This window comes from Pristiophorus japonicus, chromosome 11, assembly GCF_044704955.1.
Source record: "Pristiophorus japonicus isolate sPriJap1 chromosome 11, sPriJap1.hap1, whole genome shotgun sequence".
Taxonomy (NCBI): Eukaryota; Metazoa; Chordata; class Chondrichthyes; family Pristiophoridae; genus Pristiophorus; species Pristiophorus japonicus.
Window position 1 is genome coordinate 75,027,451 of NC_091987.1, and position 19,980 is coordinate 75,047,430.

The following is a 19,980-nucleotide window of genomic DNA, read 5'->3' on the forward strand; positions in this document are numbered from 1 at the left end:
GTCCTGCTTCACCAAGGTTACCATCCCCAAGTGGACGCAATTTTGACCCCAGTCTGTCCACTGTATGCAATTTTTCTCATTGTAATTATCATCATCACTTCACACTGTGTTGGTTTATGGACTCTCTCATTGGTCATTCTTGCCCAAATAATTTTCTGCAGATGCTTTGTTGCAACACAACTCAAAAACCTCCAGCCATCTAAAATTCTTTTAATCACAATTAATGCTTAAGCATTTACTGCCTCTTGCAATTGTTATCCTCTGCTTGATTTCTTTGTTACTCTGTTTATCAAAAAAATCTATTTTAGTTTGCTCGCTCCACTTTTATATCGTTCATGCAAACATCAATTTTTGATGTCTTTCTTTGTATTTACTTTCAATCTATATTCCAAACTAGTCTGATTTACCTTAAAGTATTTTTTGTAACTTGTCAACCACTGGTACTGCATTCCTCGGGTAGTTTATCAATTTTCTATGGATCTTGAAACCAACATCAAAGTTTTCCAGGATTTATTATCTCCCATAATAAATTCAGCTTAAATGTTAAAAAGCCTGGATGATGTAACACATCCTTATCTCACTACTCTTATGATCTTTGTCTCTTAACTCATTAACTCTTATTGCTGCTTATTGTTACCAATAAAGACTCCTAGAAATTCTCATGTCTTTGCAATTTATTCCAGCCCTTTGCAGGTCATCTATTAATCTTTCATGCCTCACTGTGTTGAATATTTTCTCAATCTATAATGCATGGATGCACATCTCACTTTATTTCTATGGCTCACACACAAATCACCTTCTAAATAAATATTCAGATGCATATTGCACTCCTATTTCTAAAACCAACCTCACTTAATTCTCAATCATTTCCTTTTTACTCTTTCTATTGATCAGGAAAGCACAAAGATTTACACAGGAACTAGACTATTACCTTGTTTGTGCTGAATTGTTTGGTCAGCCTGCAGCGCCCTCCCGCAAGTGCTGTCCTCTTTGTGGAGCCCAGCGTCTTCTTGCCATTAGTGTTGGTATCCCCATTGGGAGGAAGTTTGAGCTCCGAAAATAAAACCTGGAATAGGAATTAAATCGCTGAGTCTGTGAAATTTTGAGTAGCTCAAAGCAAGTAAGTTTAGAATTGGGCTGCTGTGCTTGTTTTGTGCAATAACATTTCATACTATCGGGTATTTTGTAAATGTTTGTATAAAAGCAGCAATTCCTATGGGCTTTTACTAAAATAATTGGGGCAGTGGAATTTATTCGCTCTGCTGAAATCAGCATAAAGCACACATACAAAATCTAAAAATCTGATTAAAAAAACAACAGGCCTGAGGAGTGTTGGATAGTATGAAATATTAATATACCTTAAATCTGAACAGGAAAGTTGCAGAGCAGCATGTTTGGATTTCAACCCAATATTCAGTCTAAATTCTGCCAAAAATATTGAAAATCAATCCTGGGACTTGAACTCAGTCCCAACAGTCATTACAATTGGAACATTGCCCTGGAACTAACAGAAGAGATATTCAAAGTCAACTGAATTGACAACTTCTCCAGTGAGAGAGTCAAATGATATATCGTACCCTCACTAGTCCTTTTAATAAAAGTCCTGTACAATGTCCACATTATTTACTTCATATGCACCTTACAATCCTACCTCAGCAATATCATCTGGGCTGGTCAAAGAAAAGCTGTGGCCGACGAGCTGATAAGCCTGTGCTTCTAAGACAGTGAGCTTAGCCTGCATCACATATTTCTGGCTCTCACATTCAGCTGTACTGAATCCTATTCCATTCATCTCGAGCAAGGCCAGGCAATACTGAGTCTTCATTTCAACATTCCAAAACAAGTCTGCAACAGAGTAGAGAAAGTTACATGCTGATAAAATTGATCATAGTGGAGGTCTTTCCTTCACTCCCCAGATGCAGAGGTTACTCATTCGGATCTCCTGTAATTGTACAACTCTGATGGGATGATGGCTTGCCCTGTTGTACAAGTAATATTAATCTTTCATTTTACCAACAGAAATAAGAATTTGGTCAATATGATAACAGTTATCCATAGTTAATGATAGATTCAAATGGCCTATGGAGTCTTTCATTAGGTTTTGAGTTCCAAGTGCAGAAGGAACCCAGCACCAACACACACCAAACACATTGTTCTTTCATGAATGTTTCAATAACTGCCATCTGCAAACACATCCTAGATTTAGGCGATTCAGTAGTGAGATTTTAAACAAAATTTAAATCAAATATGAACATTTGTCCAAGACCCTATTAAACTATCCAATCTATATTTGTCAAGACATGACCCAAACCTGATTGTATAAGAGGACCTCCACTATACCTTGCAGATTTTCTTTCTTAAGCAGCAAATTAAGTTGATTCATTGTATTGTAGACCAACACAGACTCTATGGAGGCTCTTTGACGACCCGGGAGATCTGTGTTTGCACCCAGCCCAAGACTCTGAATGCCATGGCTGGTGCCCACTCCTTCCAATAATGCAAGCTCCTGGGGGAGAAAGTTGGTCACCATATTATGAAGGGTTCTCTCTTTGGAGCCAGGATCCAGCAGCCAACATGCCACCTAGTAGTGAAAACAAACATTTACTGTCTGTTTAGTTCTCAAAATGACAATCAAGAGATGGAGTGGAAGTTAGTTCCTCTCCAACTGACTCAAAATTCCAGCAAAAATGAATTATAACCTTTGGATCTTCATAACTGCCTTCCATGGAGATGTTGCAGGCCTCGAGGAGAATTTTGTAGTGTTGCTTAAAGTCATACATAGCAACAGAGCGCTGTGCCTCAGCAGCTGCACCCTGCTGTAAACATGAACGTACATGGAGAAGCCTCTCCTTCACAGATAGCTCAGGGTCTAGAGGCGGAGGGGCCAAACTGTTGCTTAAATCTCCTTAAAAAATAAAGTGTGTTAAATGAAGATATACAATAACTGCAAATGTGGTACTAGTTTAAGCGCTCTCTGAAATAATTCTCCATAGGATGGTCTACAACAACAAATAGCAATTATATAGTGCCTTTAAAGTAGTAAAATGTCCCAAAGTACATTTGTGTGCGCGACAGCAACTGTAGCTTCAATAATTTACTAGGCTCATTTGTATATAGTTGAAAAACACAAATAAGTTATATTTTCTACTGGATCTTCAACCTGATTGGAATAAAATGTATTGGTTAATGAGAGAGATGGTAGTCTAAACAAATTGACCCAAAGGTCAGACTTTCCAGTCTAATTTAGGTTGAGCTAAACAATTATTTAAACCATTTTCTTACCGGTATTTTCTAGACCTTCCTGCAAAGAGATGTAATAAGCATCCTTCCCTCCCCAAGACACGCTCAAACCTATTAGTACAAGGTTTTTGTGACTGCTCACTTCAAATCCATTAGCCTTGGCCTGAATCTTTACAGTGGTCTGGGCTAGAAAATAAATGAAGGCATTAAAATGAATTAAAGATCCTCAAACAGCAACAACTAATTTATTTACAGTCTACAACCGTACACTCAGTGTTCAAATATAAATACTAATGCTTGATGTCAATTTATTCACCCAAATAATCATTAACTACACCAGAGTCTATACCATAGTTTGTTTGAGAGATGAACCAAAGGTGACATTTGCAACCAAAAGGGGTATGTATTTTACAGTTGTTATCTTTGAAGTTTCAAAAGATTTGGAACCCCCACCCTACCCACCCAAAAATAAAGCTCTTATATGAACCTTTCTGACTTTGGCAAAGCAAATAAACAACTTTTTAAAAAACTTTTAAAATTAGTGAACTAGGTGGTAATGGGACATAGATACAAGCCTATCAAAACCTGGGCTCAAATGCAAGTCACACTGATGAGATGAGTTTGGGCTATCACATTCCAGCTCCCAATGGGCATGGAAACACAATACAAAACGGTCCTTAATTCACCACTAAATTGGCAATCTTTGAGCAACCATAGCTTGGTCGTTGTGGGAAGTGTGAAATGGGAAAATGTCACATGGGTGGATGCACTTTTGATGTTGGGGATGAGGCACCCTACGGAGGCAAATTAAAGGTATTCATTAGGATTAGGAAACAGGGGTTAAGTTACATTCCAACTCTCTCTTCATCTCGAGAAATTATTAATTTTTCCTCACCAAGTAGCACAACAGAGATCAGGAATTTTTGATAAGAAATAAACTTGCATAATTAATCAATAGGTAAACATTATCGGGCCATAAATTGCAGCCTCTCCGGGTGCATATGATGTGTGCACGCACCCGAAGAGGCCCCGCAAGTTCCAGGTTTAGGTGTGCACTGCGCATGTGCCTAAACCCGGCACTTGCGATCTGTCAAACAGATCGTACGAATGCGAAAGTAAAGGGCTCCACGGGGCAGAGATTGGGCAATTTGCCCAACTCCTGCCCAGCGAATGTCCTTCAAACTCTTAAGCCTGGTAAAAGCAGGGGTAAGGTCTGCTTTTACCAGCATAAGTTTTAAAAGATAGAAAAAATAAATGTTATGACTAATTTTTATATTAAAACCTTATCCATTAAGGTAAGTTTATTTTGAACACTATTAAAACATATTGGGCTGAAAATTGCGGCCTTGCCGGGTACAGAAGAAGTGCGCATGCACCCGGCGAGACCTCGCAAATGCCAGTTCTCGGCAAGCAATGTGCATGCGCTGAGAACCGACTTTTCCAATCTGTCAAAATTTCTTTGAATAGATCCATCGTATCCCCGCAGGAAGGACATCCGCAGGGCAGAGATTGGGCTATTTGTCCAACTCTTTGCCCAGCGAATGTGCTTCAAACTCTTACGCCTGGTAAAAGCAGACGTATAGCTTACTTTTACCAGCGCAAGCATTTTAAACATAGAAAAATAAAATTTAATCACTCATTTTTATATTAAAAACCCTATCTGTTAAGGTAAGTTTATTTTTAACCCTATTAAAACAATTTTTTTTTAAATTCTAAATATATATTTTTTTATAAAACATTTAATTACATTCAATGTCAATTAATTTTAAACATGTGAGGTGTTTTTTTTTATTTATTGTGTTGTGTTTCGGTGTTTTAGGGGGTCATTCTCATTGATTGCAATGGGAGCCCGTACAAACAGAGCTCTCATTATTATCAATGAGAATACTCGATAGTGATTGTTGGTCCAGGCCCACGGGATTCCAGCCTTTGTGTACATATCCGGAAGACACCTTCCCATGCGCTGCGCAGCGAATTAAGGCTTCCGACCGGAATCCTACTTTCCTCCAGGACCACCAGGTATTTTCGTAGAATTTTTTCGGGTTGGAGGCGTTCATCTGAAGGAAGTCTCTGACCACAATTTTTGGCCCATTAAAAAAAATGCAAAATATTTTTTTTTCTAAAACATTTAATTTAATTCAATTTCTATTCATTTTAAATAAGTGAGGTTTTTTTTATTTATGTGAAGTGTTTTCTTTATTTGTGGGGTATTCCCATTCATAGTAATGGCAGCTCCGTACAAGGCTGTGGAGTTTTTTTTTAAAAATCAGGACGTGGCCTATTCAAATGAACATTTTTGACGGGATCTTGTGGGCGGTACTATTTTCCAAACGAAGCCACAGGCTTTGCGTGTGTAGTGTTCCTGGGCGGCGTGGCGTCATGCTCTTCCCAGGACTCTGCTGGTTCAAAATGAAATTCCCCGTGTGCGCAGGGACTATAGGTAGATGTGGATCGTATTCGGTGGTCGGAGACTGGCGTCCGTGGGAAGCCTCCGACCACAATTTTTGGCTCATCATGCGGTGTGTGACTAAGGCACCTTCTATAGTTGTCTGTACTCTTTCATAAATATATATCTATTTACCCACCTTGTTTAAACCTGCCGCCTATCTCCGAGCTGGGTGACAGAACACGCTCCTTTTTCTCACAGGCGGCTGCTAATGCAAATCTTTGTTTACTTTTCCACTCCTTTATAAATGTCTGGAAAAGGACTCGGCTACTTGCCACGTCAATAATGGTAAACGTTTCTGCACTGCAGGCAGAAGGTGATGATAAATTGTCTTGAGAAAGATGAAGCAAAAAGCCTTCATCTATGAAAGAACTATCAGCATCACCATTACCATTTATCACAGGATTACAGTCAACATGATGAGGTGATGGGGGATTTCCTGCTACCCCTCCTCCAGAAACAGAATTGAGATGAGATGAGCAAATAGGGGTTGTTTTTGGCAAAGACTGCTTTTTGCACTTCTCAGCTGTTCTTTCAGCCGTCGCTGCAATCAATGCTATTTTGATTCCGGGAGTCACGGGTTCATTGGGAGGTGTTGGAGGAACTTCATTCCGACTATCTGGCCTAGATTCGGGCAGCTTTTCCATTTCTAAAACTGGTGACTGGTTACTTGCATCCATTTTTTGATTTTGATTTAGTGATATCTGATTAGGAGTTTTCTCTGTTTGGCACAACCCCAGCATATGCTGCTGGTTTGGAGTTTCAGAGGTCCTCATTGCATGGTTCTGAAAGTCATTAATTTCTGTGAATTTCCTCAAGCAGTGGTCCTTCTCCAGGACATTGGTTTGTTCATTTATGTTTGGAAATCTCTGACCCGAGATAACTGGCAGTTGGTTTACTATCTCATTCATCCCTGGACTTAGATCAAGTGAAGTGTCTGACCACATCCAATTACTGTTGTCTGGCGCCTTATTTTCCACTAAAGAGTCAGATAACCCTTTAGTTAATGTGACTTGCTTTGCGTTGGCACTTTTTATCTGACTATTCAACTTCTTCTCCTGTTCTTGCAACCTTAAGCAATCAGCAATATCTGCTGTATCTCTGTCCAGATTATGCATCTGTAACCCCTGCAGGCTACAATTGACAGAATTGTCATTTTGGTAGGAATCTCGAAAATCAGAGAGATTGAAGGACAAGTCATTCCAGTGCAAACATGTTTCAGGAACTTGGCCGTTTTTTTGTATGTCATTTTGATCCTGCATTCCATCTTCTGCAAACAGACTACAGGAAGTCAGGCGTTCAGTGATCATATCTGCTTTAGGTATGGATTGTTGGCCAGGTGGAAAACCCTGTACATACATATCATCACTAGAGGAAATTTCTGTGAAACTATCAAATAAACTATCACTCATGTTCAGGGTCATCTCATAGTCAGTTCTAGAATGGACACAAATTTCTTGTGAACTGAGTTTTTCATCATTGGAAATTGTATTATTCAATACTTCATTCAATGTTTGAATTGGAGCAGCTGTGACGCTTTCTTCAATAGAGGCCGGTGTCTTGTAATCTAGCATGAAATTCTCTAGCTGAGTATCAGTTAAAGAAAAATCATTGGCTTTCAGCAAAGACAGACCTGTTTGAGAGAATGGAACTGGAAGATTATTAGGAGATCTTATTATGGATTTAACTAAGTTGGAAGCCACTCCTTTTCCAGAGCTCTGCATCTGACCAGCAGTAGAGCTAGAATGTGCTAATTGCATAGTTTTCTGTCTTATAGCAGGCTTATTTTTCGATGTCGCATTTCCATTTGAAGTGTTACCACCAGATTGCTTTATACTGGTTTGATTATTAACTAAGCTCTCACCATTTCGTGGCCTGGATTGGTCTTTCACTGTCAACTTACTGCTTTCAGTTTCTTGCTGATTTTCACAAGTAGGCAACACCACAGCAGCACACTCTATGATCTTCTCAATTTGCGAGTCCAGTTGAAAGCTCTCATCAAACTCTCTTGTGACAGAACACAACTCAGAGGACTTGCATCCAACAACATTTGAGCTGTGTATATTATTTTCCTCGGTAATAATCAGGTGCCTGTGCTCTTCATGATTTGGATCATTATTAGCATCATTCTCACACTGAATTTGGTGCAAAATTTGATCCGTATTTTCTGCAACACTCTTCTCCTCTTCAATGTTCCCATCACTATTTTTGTCCTTACTTACCGGAAAGGAATTCTTTGCATTGACATCATTTTTTACAACTTTTATGTCATTCAGAAAACGTTGCCCAACTTTTGACTGATCCATACTCTCCACATTTGTCTTACAATGCCCATCAACTGTGAAACAAATATTTTCCCCAGGAAGGCCATCTGATGGTTGCTTGTTACCAGTTTCCCTATTGCGACTGGAATTCAGGCCTTCTGCATTCCTGACATCATTTACTTCAGTCTTGATGGCGATGTGTTCCAATGGGCCAGCAACTGAAACTTCTGTAGCTCTGGGGCTCTTCTCAGCTACCTCTGAAAGCTGATCCACGGATGCAGCATTATCATGTTCCAGACTGCTCTCAGATCCAGCAGCAGCCTGGGCAGGCTCCTGCTGTACCACAGTCAACAACTGGCCAGGGTTCCATTCAATTCCCATTGAAGCCAGATCTTGTTGAAGATGATTCCTGGCCTCTTCTATAATCAGGACAGCAGCATCTCTCTCAGTTAGTCCTTTCCTTCCACTCACCCAGATACATCGCGTCTTCCTGCGCTCTTGAGCTTCATATTCACTCTCATCAACCGCTCTTCTGGAACTGATGTATTAAAAAAAAATCATTTATTAAACAAATTTTAAGTAAATTTTTTTTTTATTGGTAGCTTATTTCCGGTGCGGGAAAATAATTATTGCAAACTTTATTTCTGAAGCTTTTAATTTAATAGAATCATAGAATTTTGCAGCACAAAATCAGGTCATTTCCTGAAGAACTATCCACTTAGTTCTATTTCTCTGCCCTTTCCCCTTTTAAATTTATCTTTTTCATATATTTATCCACTTCCTTTTAAACACCATATGGTTTCTGTTTCCACCACAATTTCAGGTCAGACATTCCATGTTCTAATAACCAGCTGCATGAAACATTATTCTCCTAACCGCTCCCTTTGTACTTCTGGTAATTTGTGCTATATCCTCTCCATTACCTTGACATCCTTCCTAAAGTAGGGTTTCCAAAACTGAACACAATGGCCCAGATTTTCTTGGGGACTTGCACCATTGCAATGGTGCATCGATGGTATAGGAATCCTAATTAGAAATGCAGGAAAATATGGAAGAAGTTATCAACTACAAGATTGGCATGCAGGATCCCACCATTGCAGTAAATTCTGGGCCACTATTCGAACTAGATGTGAGACAAGAATGATTTCATCAAACCCCTCATCTCATTTTTCTCAATTCCCCCTTGGCAAAGGCCCAAATGTAGGGGTGCTCATAGTTTCATACAAATCACAACCCGGAAACAGGCTATTTGGCGCAACAAGTCTGTGTTAGTTCTTTATCTTCCACTCAAGCAGTAGTCCTAATTCAATTTGCCCCACCTGTTCTCGTATCCCTTTATCCCCCCCTTCCTTCAACCATTTAGCAAACCTATTCTTAAATATTGACATGGTTTCTGCTTCAATCACTAAATCCAATAGAGCATTTCACAGCCTCACAATCCTGTGTAAAACAGTTCTCCGACTTTTTTTTTTCTCCGTCATCCTGGCTTTTGTTGTCTCTAGACTTGACTATTTCAATGCTCTCCTGGACAACCTCCCTTCTTCCACCTTACATAAACTTGAGCTCATCCAAAACTCTGCTGCCCGTATCTTAATTTGCACCAAGTCTTGTTCACCCATCACCCCTGTGCTTGCTGACCTACATTGGCTCCCAGTCTGACAACGCCTCAACTTTTAAAATCCTCATCCTGGTTTTCATCATCCCTCTCCATCTCTGTAACCGCCTCCAGCTCTTCAAGCCTTCGAGATCTCTGCGCTCCTCTAATTCTAGCCTCTTGTGCATCCCCAATTTAAATCTCTCCATAATTGGCGGGCGTGCTTTCAGCTGCCTTGGCCCTAAGCCCTGGAATTCCCGTCTTAAACTTCTCTACCTCTCCCTCCTCCTTTAAGATGCTCCTTAAACCCTACCTCTTTGACTAAGCTTTTGGTCATCTGTTCTGATAACTCTTTCTAATGGCTTGGTATTAAAAATGTTTTTTTTTTATTAATAATGCACCTTGGGACATTTTACTATGTGAAAGGTGCTATATAACTGCAAGTTGGTGTTGTTGTTTTATCCTATAGCCAACAGGACGAGCATCAGGCTGGAGGTTTTCTGATTGCTGTTATTGTACAGTGGCCACTACCATTGCAGCAGTCCTTAGTACAGTTTCCTCCCCACTTTCAGCTGCAATTCCCTTCCAAGGGGGTTTTCTGTACAGAGGAAGTCTTGGGGCCATTATAATGGTTTGAACCTACAACTATGGGCAGATTTGGGTCCCTTCAAGCGGAGCGCAACTGAAGTACACTCTTCTTGACCTGTGCTCAGGTTGGAGGCCAAGAAAATCAGAGCCTGCATGTTTGACACTGAAACACACGGACCACAAGGGTTCCTATTTCAACCTCCCATCTCAGCTGGGATACTGGTGGTGTGCTACAAGTGGCTTCAAGTGTGGGAGTGAGGACCTCAGGTGTTGGGGAGGGCGGTGGGGGGGGGGCGCGGGGAGGGGTTAAGAGAGAAGGGACAATCCTGCTCACGACTGGAAAGTGCAAGTGTGCCCAGTGGATGAGGACTGGATCAGTTACATGGCTCCCCACTGTCAAACAGCCTTCACGTTCAGTGATCAGACTTAGACTTGAAGAATGCTGTCAGACTGCTGAGACATGTTGAACAATACTTAAGTAGGAAAGGAGAGAAGTAGTAAAGACTAAATTGTGTCATTTACAGAAAGGTCAAAGAACTAAGAATAGAAGAAACACAATAGTAAAAATAAGGAAAACCTTGAAAACTCATTAAAAATAGAGAGGTCTTACTCAATTTTAAGAAACTCAGAATTCCACTGAATCACACTGTGTATTGTGTTTACATTACTGGTAAATATTCACAAAGATGTACAGTAATATTCCATTCACAAAATATTAGAACAAAGGCCTTGAAACATGAACATTTTGCAATATGAATCAATAAGAACAGCAATCTTCTCAAATTGAAATATATCTGTTAGAAGGAGATAGCATAAGTTCCTTGCAAGAAAATAGTTCTTAAAATATAAATGACCTGCCCTGGACTACACACATGCACACTTTCTATCAAATGATTATTGATCAGATTTGGAGGCGGCAATTTGCTAAATCTCTCAACCAGGAAATGAGGCAATTTTTTGTTTTTAATTAAACATTTTTCTAAATAAAAAAATGAGGTAGAGAAATGAAATTTTAAAAATCGTGGTAATATGCTGAAACACTGACAATAAATGAGAAGATTGAAAGACCTGATCAAGCCATGTGTAACTGTCAATCCTACGCAAAACAAATGCCATTGTGTGGCAAGGTTTATATCCAGTTATATCCATACACTTATAAATCTTAAAACCATAAGATTACATATCCAGTTAAATCTATACCTTTTAAATGGGACAGCATTTCTCAGAGCTGTTTCTACATCAGCGGGGTTCCCCTGTGCCAGCTCAGATACCGTGCCAAATCCAGCATCATACAGTGCTCGAGCACGCTGTGCATTCAGCAAGGAAATCCGCACCAGCTCACAAAGTTGCCGTTGAATTCCAAAACTAAGGCGGCTCTGAAACTGAGAGAGGAGCAGCTCCATATTGTGCCAACCAAGCCGGTTACTGAACACTGTTACCATTCCTGTGCAAGGTACAAAAGACCAGTTAACACTTTCATTGCCATCAAAATAGCCTTAGAAAAGAACTGTGCCACTCCAAAGCAAATCAGTCATGCACAAGAAAAGAGCTGTTTCCAGCTCTGGTTAAAAGCTGCGTCGGCTGGTTCCATTTAAAGCTGCTCTTTGTCATGTTTTACTCTCACCTGCATAAGTTGCTGCAGACTGCTGCAGAGACTGAAGCTGTCCTCGACTGCAGTGGTATTTCTTCGCAACAATTCCGAGAGGAACTTCGTTGATTAGATCGAGTAACACAAGGCTGGTGAAAAACCTGGAGCATTGAGAAAAGAAAAAATTAGGCATATGAATTAAACACGATCCACAGTAAATACTGCAATGTATTTCATTTCCACAGCACAATAAATTATCTTTAGAGTTTTACATCAGAAGGGCCTCCACTGAAACCGCCACATAATCCGAGACATCATCGTCAAAAAGCGCGAAACATACATTTGCTGATGTTACTCAGTTTTCTCTTGTTCCTGTGCTTCATGATTTCAAACTTCAGGTCAAAGGAATACGCTTTGCACAGAATCTGCTCTTCGCCTACATACAGACTAATCTAGGAAACTAACAAGAGCTGACCAACAGCATCAAATCAAGCAGACAGCCTCAAAAAAATTGAAAACGCATAAAACAGCCCTGAATACAAGCCTATTACATGTAGTTACACAAAGTGCAGTGAGGCATAAGATTATTAATTAAGCTACAAGCATACCCAACATTCTATTATATGCATAACAGGAGATTGCCAAAAAATGTGGGGATTTGCTTATTTTCAGAGAAATTGTAGTCTTTTGTGATTAGGTTTTGGTAATATGTTGCTAAATCTGTTGGTTATATTGTTGTCAGTAACACTCAGCACTCTTCCATACACTCCAATTCACAATTGCACTCTTATTCTCCCCCTCTCAACCCCCAGTTCACACTAGCATTCTTCACTCCCCCCCAGTTCATCCAGCAGCCTTCTCTCCACTACTCCCGATTTCTACCCAATGCTGTTATTGATTTAGTAGATAAATTCTGTTTTGGCGAGGAATTCTTCTCACGAGAATTACTGCCCACAGTAATGCTCCATGCCCAGAACAGCAGCCACATTGGGAGCAGTGCAGAAGGGCGGCACCAACACCAGCATTGATTTTCATCTGCAAACATAGACAAGCAGACACTGACCTCGAAATACTCACTTGTCCTTTTGGCATGCATGCTGACTGGATGTAGACAACTGAGGGTTATCTAGAATTTCAGCTGCTCAATTTCAGACATGCTGCTTACATCAGTTGTTCAGTTCAAACCATTATCAAATGGAACAATTAATTTTTGAAGGGGTGACAATGGATTAAAAAAACAGGCAATAAAATATCCAGTTTTGGGTCAGGATTTTATAAAAGAGCCATTTGTTTAAAGGACTGTAAAGTGGTTGAAGGGACTCACTTTAAACGTGAATCCAGAGAAGATTTCATGAATTATTTTTTTTAAATCAATAATGGCACAAACCTTTTTTTTAAAAAAAAGTGGTAAAAAACCCAACATCTTGTGAACAAAGTGCTTGCAAAACCTGTTTAAGACCGTCAGTAGCTGCAATGCAAAACTTAATCTCCTGGTAGTAATGGTGAGGGCTGTTAAAGCTCAGTGACACAGTGCAGGATGACACAGAGACTGAGATTCTGCTCTGCTCAAATCCCAATCGGAGCTGTATTGAGCAGGAAGGTGCTGAGTGAAAGCTATGGTGTCGCCCTGTGGATTGATGAGGAAAGAGAGAAAAATCAGAAGACAGATGTGTGTCCGGGCAGTAGCTAGTGCCTCCAGGTACAGGAGAAATTGGTGGTGATCTAACAGCAGGTTCTGCATCCAACTTCTTAGCTGCAGATAGCAGGCCAGGAGGTCATACAAAAACTAACAGGTGGGAGGGACTCAAAAATAATAGAAATTTAAAAACTAGCAATTTTAAACTTCCAGTTTTATAACATGGCTGATGGATGGAGACACTATGTATACGCTCCTGGATCTGAAGCATAGTTATGATGTTCGGAGAAGTAGCAATCAGTCACTTTCTTGATCATTAAGGACTTTCTAATATTGCAAATAGCAATTATTCTTGCATCATCTTTATGACAAATTACTTTTGAATGCGGTGATTTATTATGTAGGCAAGCATGGGAGCCTTTTTTGTACACAGCAAGATGCTACAAACAGCAAAGAGATAACCAGTTAATCTTTTATTGATGATATTAGTTGAGGGAGGAGTATCAGCGAGTGCTATGGGATCTTTAACAATGAGCCAATCAGGATCAAGTATAATATAAGCTTTGTCCATGTTATACTTACAAATGTGATGAAAACGTTAGATACAATCATGTTATATATTCTTCACCCACTTTTTTGAACAAAACTTTTTCGGTCAAACACCATCTGCACACTAGCTCTTTCAGCCAGTATTGCAACCTTCTCAATTCACCATGATCTGCTAATACTTCTGTTTAGTGGTGGGGTGGTTGGGGAGGGAAAAGCAGCAGCTCCTGTAATCTCCCCCCTCCTCTCCCCCCCCTTTGAAATGGAATGTTCTGTCTAGTGACCCGCCTGAGAATTAGTCAAATAGGGAGAATTGAAACTAGCCATCTATAATCATCTGTGGGGTACCAATGTAGCCATTCTTAGGGTGTCTGTTTACAAGATAATTCTAACCTTTGGAATGTAAAAGGAAAACAGAGAGTTAAATTCAGATATAAAGTTGACATATCAGTAAACACAAATTAGAAGTGCAACACAGCTTTCCTAATGACTCAGTGGAGTTACCTAATGCATAGCTGAGTCATACACACCGGGAAAGACCCAGGATCAACCCCCAATTTGTGCTTAGTTAGCTGATTCTAACTCCTGGTTAGAGAATGGCTAGAATCGCCTCTAATTGCTATCCGGTGACCTCTGCTGGAAGTGGATGCAAACGTCCACCATGACCAAATAGTCTTACATTAAAACTCACATCCATAATGTCTCTGGTGAATTTTTATTTTGAAATTCATTCTCAGGATGTGGACGTCCCTGGCAAGGCCAGCATTTATTGCTCACCCCTAGCTGCCTGGTGGACCTACTTCTTGAAGTATTGCAGTCCAAAACATGATCAGATTCGATGGATCCTTAACCCAGCAATGAATCAATATTTTATGGGGAGGAGGGAAGAAACTGTGACAAAACAAATAGAAGTCAATAGATCATCAGTACCTTTTGTGAATGGCCATTTGTCTGTGCTGCTTGTCAGTCTTAGCAATAAGTTTTCCTTTAATTGAACGAGCCAAGAATCCTTCCTCAATTCCAACCAGCTCTGCTACTCTCTTCATTGAGGCTGACAAGTTCTCCCACAAACAAAAGAACTGATACCAGTCAATGGTTACCCATTCTTCATAGACTGGAGTGATCTGAAGTAGTAGAGAAAGAAAAAAAATTAGCATCCTCCACAAGGCCTATGCACCAATACAATGGTTTCTTTAGGTGTGGACAGCATGCATTGCGGCCACATTTAGTCTGCAGGCTTGAGCTCCACTTATAACTTATAACATGGTAACTGATGTAGTTTAATTATACAAGCAGATATATCATGGTATTGTTCACAGGGCTCTCCTGGATCTGAAACACAGTTATGATGTTCGGAGAAGTGGCCTTAAACACACAAGCCAGGATAGCAGCGAGTTAGGCAAATCCTGGTAATTATCATTACTTATAAAACTGTCACACAACTTTGTATCATATTTCAAAGAAAAGTATACGGTCCCTAAACAGCAAATATCAGAAAGGATTCTGCAGTCTCTGAATTGCCTTCTATATCAACTCACCCAGTATTTAATAGCAGCAGCTTTTTAAAATTAATCTCAAAGAAGATTAGATTAGATTATTTAGCCTTTAGGGGGCACATAGTCACACCTTACACGATTTATAACAGTGAGCAATGCCAAAGGAGATTTGCTATTATAAAAATGGCATTTCTAGTAAGCAATTCCTGTACATGATAATTCTCTGTCAAACTCAAATTTCTGTATTAGAACATAAGAAATAAGAGCAAGAGTAGGCCATGTGGCCCCTTGAGCCTGCTCTGCCATTCAATAAGATCATGGCTGATCATTGACCTCAACTCCACTTTCCTGCCTGATCTTCACATCCCTTGATTCCCTTAGAGTCCAAACATCTATCTATCTCAGCCTTGAATATACTCAAAGACTCAGCACCCACAGCCCTCTGGGGCAGAGAATTCCAAAGATTCACAACCCTCAGTGAAGAAATTCCTCCTCTTAAATGGCCTACCCCTTATTCTGAGACTGTGTCCTCTAGTTCAAGATACTCCAGCCAGGGAAAACAACCTCTCAGCATCTACCCTGTTAATCCCCTTCAGAATCTTATATGTTTCAATGAGATCACCTCTCATTCTTCTAAACTCCAGAAATTATAGGCACATTCTACACAATCTCTCATTCAAGTCCTCTCACCCCAGGAATCAATCAATAGTGAACCATTTGTTGCACCACCTCCAAGGCAAGTATATGCTTCCTTAGATAAGATCAAAACTGTGCATAGTACTCCAGTATAACGCATCTAAAAGTATAAAGAAGGAAAAGAAACTCTCCAGGAATACAAAATACCAGAGCCAGAATGTCTGCAGCTCACTCAGCTGATGAAACTTAGCATGTGATTACTTAACAGCAATTGGACTTTGTAGTCGTTAAGTTACACACATCTACACTCTAGCGTGGTGTAATGGCCTCTCTATCTCTCTCTCTCATCCTTTAAGATGCCTCTTAAAACCTACCTCTTTGACCAAGCTTTTGGTCACCTGCCGAAATGGGGGCATGGCCTTGAGTCAAAGCAGAAGTCTGCGGCCTGGGCCCTGGAGGACACCAGGTCTGAAGCTGCAATGGAAAGGGAGTGCATTCCTGAAGTTGAAAAGCAGGGCAGGACACAGAAGCCATAGCTGGAAAAGTGTTGTACTATTGCAGGTCCCATATCCAAGCTATAGCAGGAAAAGCCGACAGCAGAGTCCAAAGCAAGAACAGGAAGAAGTATAAAGAGATTTGTGGGCCAGAAGTGTGGTGAGGGTGGGGAAGAGCGAGTTGCTCTGATGCTGCGTCTGTATTTGGGGTCACAGATGTATTGTTGTTATAAACCAAAAGCATAGGTTTTAAGATGGCAAATATACTGCATAGAAACATAGAAACATAGAAAATAGGTGCAGGAGTAGGCCATTCGGCCCTTCGAGCCTGCATCGCCATTCAATGAGTTCATGGCTGAACATGCAACTTCAGTACCCCCTTCCTGCTTTCTCGCCATACCCCTTGATCCCTCTAGTAGTAAGGATACATCTAACTCCTTTTTGAATATATTTAGTGAATTGGCCTCAACAACTTTCTGTGGTAGAGAATTCCACAGGTTCACCACTCTCTGGGTGAAGAAGTTTCTCCTCATCTCGGTCCTAAATGGCTTACCCCTTATCTTTAGACTGTGACCCCTTGTTCTGGACTTCCCCAACATTGGGAACAATCTTTCTGCATCTAACCTGTCTAAACCCGTCAGAATTTTAAACGTTTCTATGAGATCCCCTCTCATTCTTCTGAACTCCAGTGAATACAAGCCCAGATGATCCAGTCTTTCTTGATAGGTCAGTCCCGCCATACCGGGAATCAGTCTCGTGAATCTTCGCTGCACTCCCTCAATAGCAAGAATGTCCGTCCTCAAGTTAGGAGACCAAAACTGTACACAATACTCCAGGTGTGGCCTCACCAGGGCCCTGTACAACTGTAGTAACACCTCCCTGCCCCTGTATTCAAATCCCCTCGCTATGAAGGCCAACATGCCATTTGCTTTCTTAACCGCCTGCTGTACCTGCATGCCAATCTTCAATGACTGATGTACCATGACACCCAGGTCTCGTTGCACCTCCCCTTTTCCTAATCTGTCACCATTCAAATAATAGTCTGTCGTTCTGTTTTTACCACCAAAGTGGATAACCTCACATTTATCCACATTATACTTCATCTGCCATGCATTTACCCATTTACCTAACCTATCCAAGTCACTCTGCAGCCTCATAGCATCCGCCTCGCAGCTCACACTGCCACCCAACTTGGTGTCATCTGCAAATTTGGAGATACTACATTTAATCCCCTTTTCTAAATCATTAATGTACAATGTAACCAGCTGGGGCCTCAGCACAGAACCTTGCGGTACCCCATTAGTCACTGCCTGCCATTCTGAAAAGTACCCATTTACTCCTACTCTTTGCTTCCTGTCTGCCAACCAGTTCTCAATCCACGTCAGCACACTACCCCCAATCCCATGTGCTTTAACTTTGCACATTAATCTCCTGTGTGGGACCTTGTCGAAAGCCTTCTGAAAGTCCAAATGCACCACATCAACTGGTTCTCCCTTGCCCACTCTACTGGAAACATCCTCAAAAAATTCCAGAAGATTTGTCAAGCATGATTTCCCTTTCACAAATCCATGCTGACTTGGACTTATCATGTCACCTCTTTCCAAATGTGCTGCTATGACATCCTTAATAATTGATTCCATCATTTTACCCACTACTGACCGGTAGGCTGACCGGTCTATAATTCCCTGTTTTCTCTCTCCCTCCTTTTTTAAAAAGTGGGGTTACATTGGCTACCCTCCACTCCATAGGAACTAATCCAGAGTCTATGGAATGTTGGAAAATGACTGTCAATGCATCCGCTATTTCCAAGGCCACCTCCTTAAGTACTCTGGGATGCAGTCCATCAGGCCCTGGGGATTTATCGGCCTTCAATCCCATCAATTTCCCCAACACAATTTCCCGACTAATAAAGATTTCCCTCAGTTCCTCCTCCTTACTAGACCCTCTGACCCCTTTTATATCCGGAAGGTTGTTTGTGTCCTCCTTAGTGAATATCGAACCAAAGTACTGGTTCAATTGGTCTGCCATTTCTTTGTTCCCCGTTATGACTTCCCCTGATTCTGACTGCAGGGGACCTACGTTTGTCTTTACTAACCTTTTTCTCTTTACATATCTATAGAAGCTTTTGCAGTCCGTCTTAATGTTCCCTGCAAGCTTCCTCTCGTACTCCATTTTCCCTGCCCTAATCAAACCCTTTGTCCTCCTCTGCTGAGTTCTAAATTTCTCCCAGTCCCCAGGTTCACTGCTATTTCCGGCCAATTTGTATGCCACTTCCTTGGCTTTAATACGATCCCTGATTTCCCTTGATAGCCATGGTTGAGCCACCTTCCCTTTTTTATTTTTACGTCAGACAGGGATGTACAATTGTTGTAGTTCATCCATGCAATCTCTAAATGTCTGCCATTGCCCATCCACAGTCAACCTCTTAAGTATCATTCGCCAATCTATCCGAGCCAATTCACGCCTCATACCTTCAAAGTTACCCTTCTTTAAGTTCTGGACCATGGTCTCTGAATTAACTGTTTAATTCTCCATCCTAATGTAGAACTCCACCATATTATGGTCACTCTTCCCCAAGGGGCCTCACACAACGAGATTGCTAATTAATACTCTCTCGTTACACAACACCCAGTCTAAGATGGCCTCCCCCTACTTAGTTCCTTGACATATTGGTCTAGGAAACCATCCCTTATGCACTCCAGGAAATCCTCCTCCACCGTATTGCTTCCAGTTTGGTTAGCCCAATCTATATGCATATTAAAGTCACCCATTATAACTGCTGCACCTTTATTGCATGCGCCCCTAATTTCCTGTTTGACGCACTCTCCAACATCACTACTACTGTTTGGAGGTCTGTACACAACTCCCGCTAACATTTTTTTCCCTTTGGTGTTCTGCAGCTCTACCCATATAGATTCCACATCATCCAAGCTAATATCCTTCCTAACTATTGCATTAATCTCCTCTTTAACCAGCAATGCTACCCCACCTCCTTTTCCTTTTATTCTCTGCTTCCTGAACGTTGAATACCCCTGGATGTTGAGTTCCCAGCCCTGATCATCCTGGAGCCACGTCTCTGTAATCCCAATCACATCATATCTGTTAACATCTATTTGCACAGTTAATTCATCCACCTTATTACGGATACTCCTTGCATTCAGACACAAAGCCTTCAGGCTTGTTTTTTTAACATCCTTTGTCCTTTTAGAAGGACATAAGCCTCAGCTCCAATAGATCAACTTAATTTTGTGAGTGCTGATCCAGAACTTTCAGAATCAGAAGAACATCACTCAGCAAGTCTGAATGAGGGTGTCCACCCACATAAAACACATGCCACTGATCTACAGCAGCAGGCCGCTGTACCCCAATTTTGGGGAACATGGCTTGGAGAACAGGTGACTAGGAGCACTCAAGTGATGGAGGGGTTGGGAGAAGCAAAACCAAAAGACTCA

General features: G+C 40.9%; 1 protein-coding gene across 2 annotated transcripts in view; it reads right to left on the reverse strand.

Annotated features, from left to right (window-relative positions):
• The window catches only part of polq (polymerase (DNA directed), theta), a 140,193-nt gene that overhangs the window by 39,288 nt on the left and 80,925 nt on the right, over positions 1–19,980 (reverse strand). For both annotated transcript variants that reach the window (XM_070893556.1, XM_070893555.1), the window contains 9 exons: positions 14,833–15,026; positions 11,757–11,881; positions 11,333–11,576; positions 5,826–8,488; positions 3,283–3,426; positions 2,700–2,905; positions 2,341–2,581; positions 1,652–1,845; positions 932–1,066 (listed from right to left, as the gene is read on the reverse strand). In XM_070893556.1, coding sequence (XP_070749657.1) covers positions 932–1,066; positions 1,652–1,845; positions 2,341–2,581; positions 2,700–2,905; positions 3,283–3,426; positions 5,826–8,488; positions 11,333–11,576; positions 11,757–11,881; positions 14,833–15,026 — 4,146 coding nt within the window. The remainder of the gene's footprint in view (positions 1–931; positions 1,067–1,651; positions 1,846–2,340; positions 2,582–2,699; positions 2,906–3,282; positions 3,427–5,825; positions 8,489–11,332; positions 11,577–11,756; positions 11,882–14,832; positions 15,027–19,980) is intronic.